This window comes from Chiloscyllium plagiosum, chromosome 30, assembly GCF_004010195.1.
Source record: "Chiloscyllium plagiosum isolate BGI_BamShark_2017 chromosome 30, ASM401019v2, whole genome shotgun sequence".
Classification (NCBI taxonomy): Eukaryota; Metazoa; Chordata; class Chondrichthyes; order Orectolobiformes; family Hemiscylliidae; genus Chiloscyllium; species Chiloscyllium plagiosum.
The window spans coordinates 45,129,074-45,130,645 of NC_057739.1; the positions used below are offsets into that span (position 1 = coordinate 45,129,074).

Consider the following 1,572-nt stretch of genomic DNA (forward strand, 5'->3'; position numbering starts at 1 on the left):
GGATGTGTATATGAATAGGAAGGGTTTGGAGGGATATGGGCTGGGTGCTGGCAGATGGGACTAGATTGGGTTGGGATATCTGGTCAGCATGGACGGGTTGGACCGAAGGGTCTGTTTCCGTGCTGTACATCTCTATGACTCTTTAAAACAGGGAGGTTATAGTAAAACTATACAAGGTATTAGTCAGACCACACCTGGAATACTGTGAACAATTTTGGTCACCTTATCTAATAAAAAATATACAGTTATTGGAGCCAGTCCAGAGAAGGTTCACTCAGCTGATCCCGGGGATGAGCAGAGATTGAGTAGGGGACTGGCTGGTATTCGGTGGAGTATAGGTGAATGACAGGGGACCTCGCTGAAATGTACAAGATGTTTCGGGAACTTGATGGGGAGATGCGAGAGGGTGACTCTCCTGATGGGAGAGTCTCGGACCAGACAGCATTGTCTCTGAATAAAGGATTGCCCATTTAAGACAGAGATTAGGAGGAATTCCGTCTCTCAGAGGGGAGTGAGTCGGTGGAATTCTTTCCTGCAGACAGCTGCCGAGAGTAGCTCATAGAGATCCCCCACAGTTCCTCAAATTCACCTTCCTGGGTTCCCACTGGCTGCCTCGCTTCTCACTTCCTCTAACTCTGCAACCTTGAGGATTTCATCGACCAACGGCTGGTACTCGAAGATAATGCGCCGGAATCCGTGCAGATACGGCATGTCTCCCTCAATCAGCAGTTGTTGTCATAAAGCACATGGTCTGTGAAGCAGGAACACACAGAGGTGAAGAACTGAGGGCAACTGATACATTAACAGAGCTGTTTACATACAGACTGTCACAGGCAGACCCTCACAAACTCTCTCAACCTTTACAGCACATTTGTCCCATTCCCTTACACTGGCTGACTGAATGAGGAACTCGCCCAATGGAAGCCCCTGCATATACTTGCTTTCCAGATAAATATCTGATTGGACCTGACTCCACAAACTTAATGCCTCACTCCCCAGACTGCCCTGAAGTCATAGGGTCACGTGAGAGAGGCAGAAAAAAGAGACGTAAAATCTCATGAATGAGAAGTAAAAATCAGGCAGCAAACCAAGCCAACAGCCCAGTCTATGACTGCAATGACAAAAGAACAACCTCCTGAAATCGCAGTTTGATTTGGTCCTGGGAATGTGAACGCTGGTCCCCTTGATTTGAAGGAGCTTTACAAGTGTCTGACCTACACCTCAATCTCATCAATAAATACTCCCTTTCTGCCCTGTACTCAGCAACCAGAGATTAGGACTGAGCTCTGTCAATACATCACAAAGTCAGATTTTTATAAAAGGGAAAACTGCAGAGGAGCAAGGATCAGGTAATGAGAGTGAATTCTTCAGGATTTCAAACAATGATCAATAAAGACAGCTCAGATAACAGGCATGGGTAAGATTCACTACAGACCTTAATAGTATTGTGTCATCAACATGTCGACCTATCCCATGAGCATCTGATGGAGGTAAGACAAAGCCAGCTGAAAGCTTGGGAGATGAACAGAACACCATTTCTCTGAAATCCAGCCCAGTGTAAGAGTCTCCACT

At 46.2% G+C, this 1,572-nt stretch overlaps 1 protein-coding gene across 1 annotated transcript in view; it reads right to left on the reverse strand.

Moving 5' to 3' along the window:
* The window catches only part of asb6 (ankyrin repeat and SOCS box containing 6), a 10,394-nt gene extending 8,828 nt beyond the window's left edge, over nt 1-1,566 (reverse strand). The window contains exons 1-2 of the mRNA XM_043720629.1: nt 1,436-1,566; nt 590-751 (exon numbers count right to left, since the gene is read on the reverse strand). Coding sequence (XP_043576564.1) covers nt 590-711 — 122 coding nt within the window. The 5' untranslated portion in view covers nt 712-751; nt 1,436-1,566. The remainder of the gene's footprint in view (nt 1-589; nt 752-1,435) is intronic.
* Between the last annotated feature and the right edge of the window lie 6 nt (nt 1,567-1,572).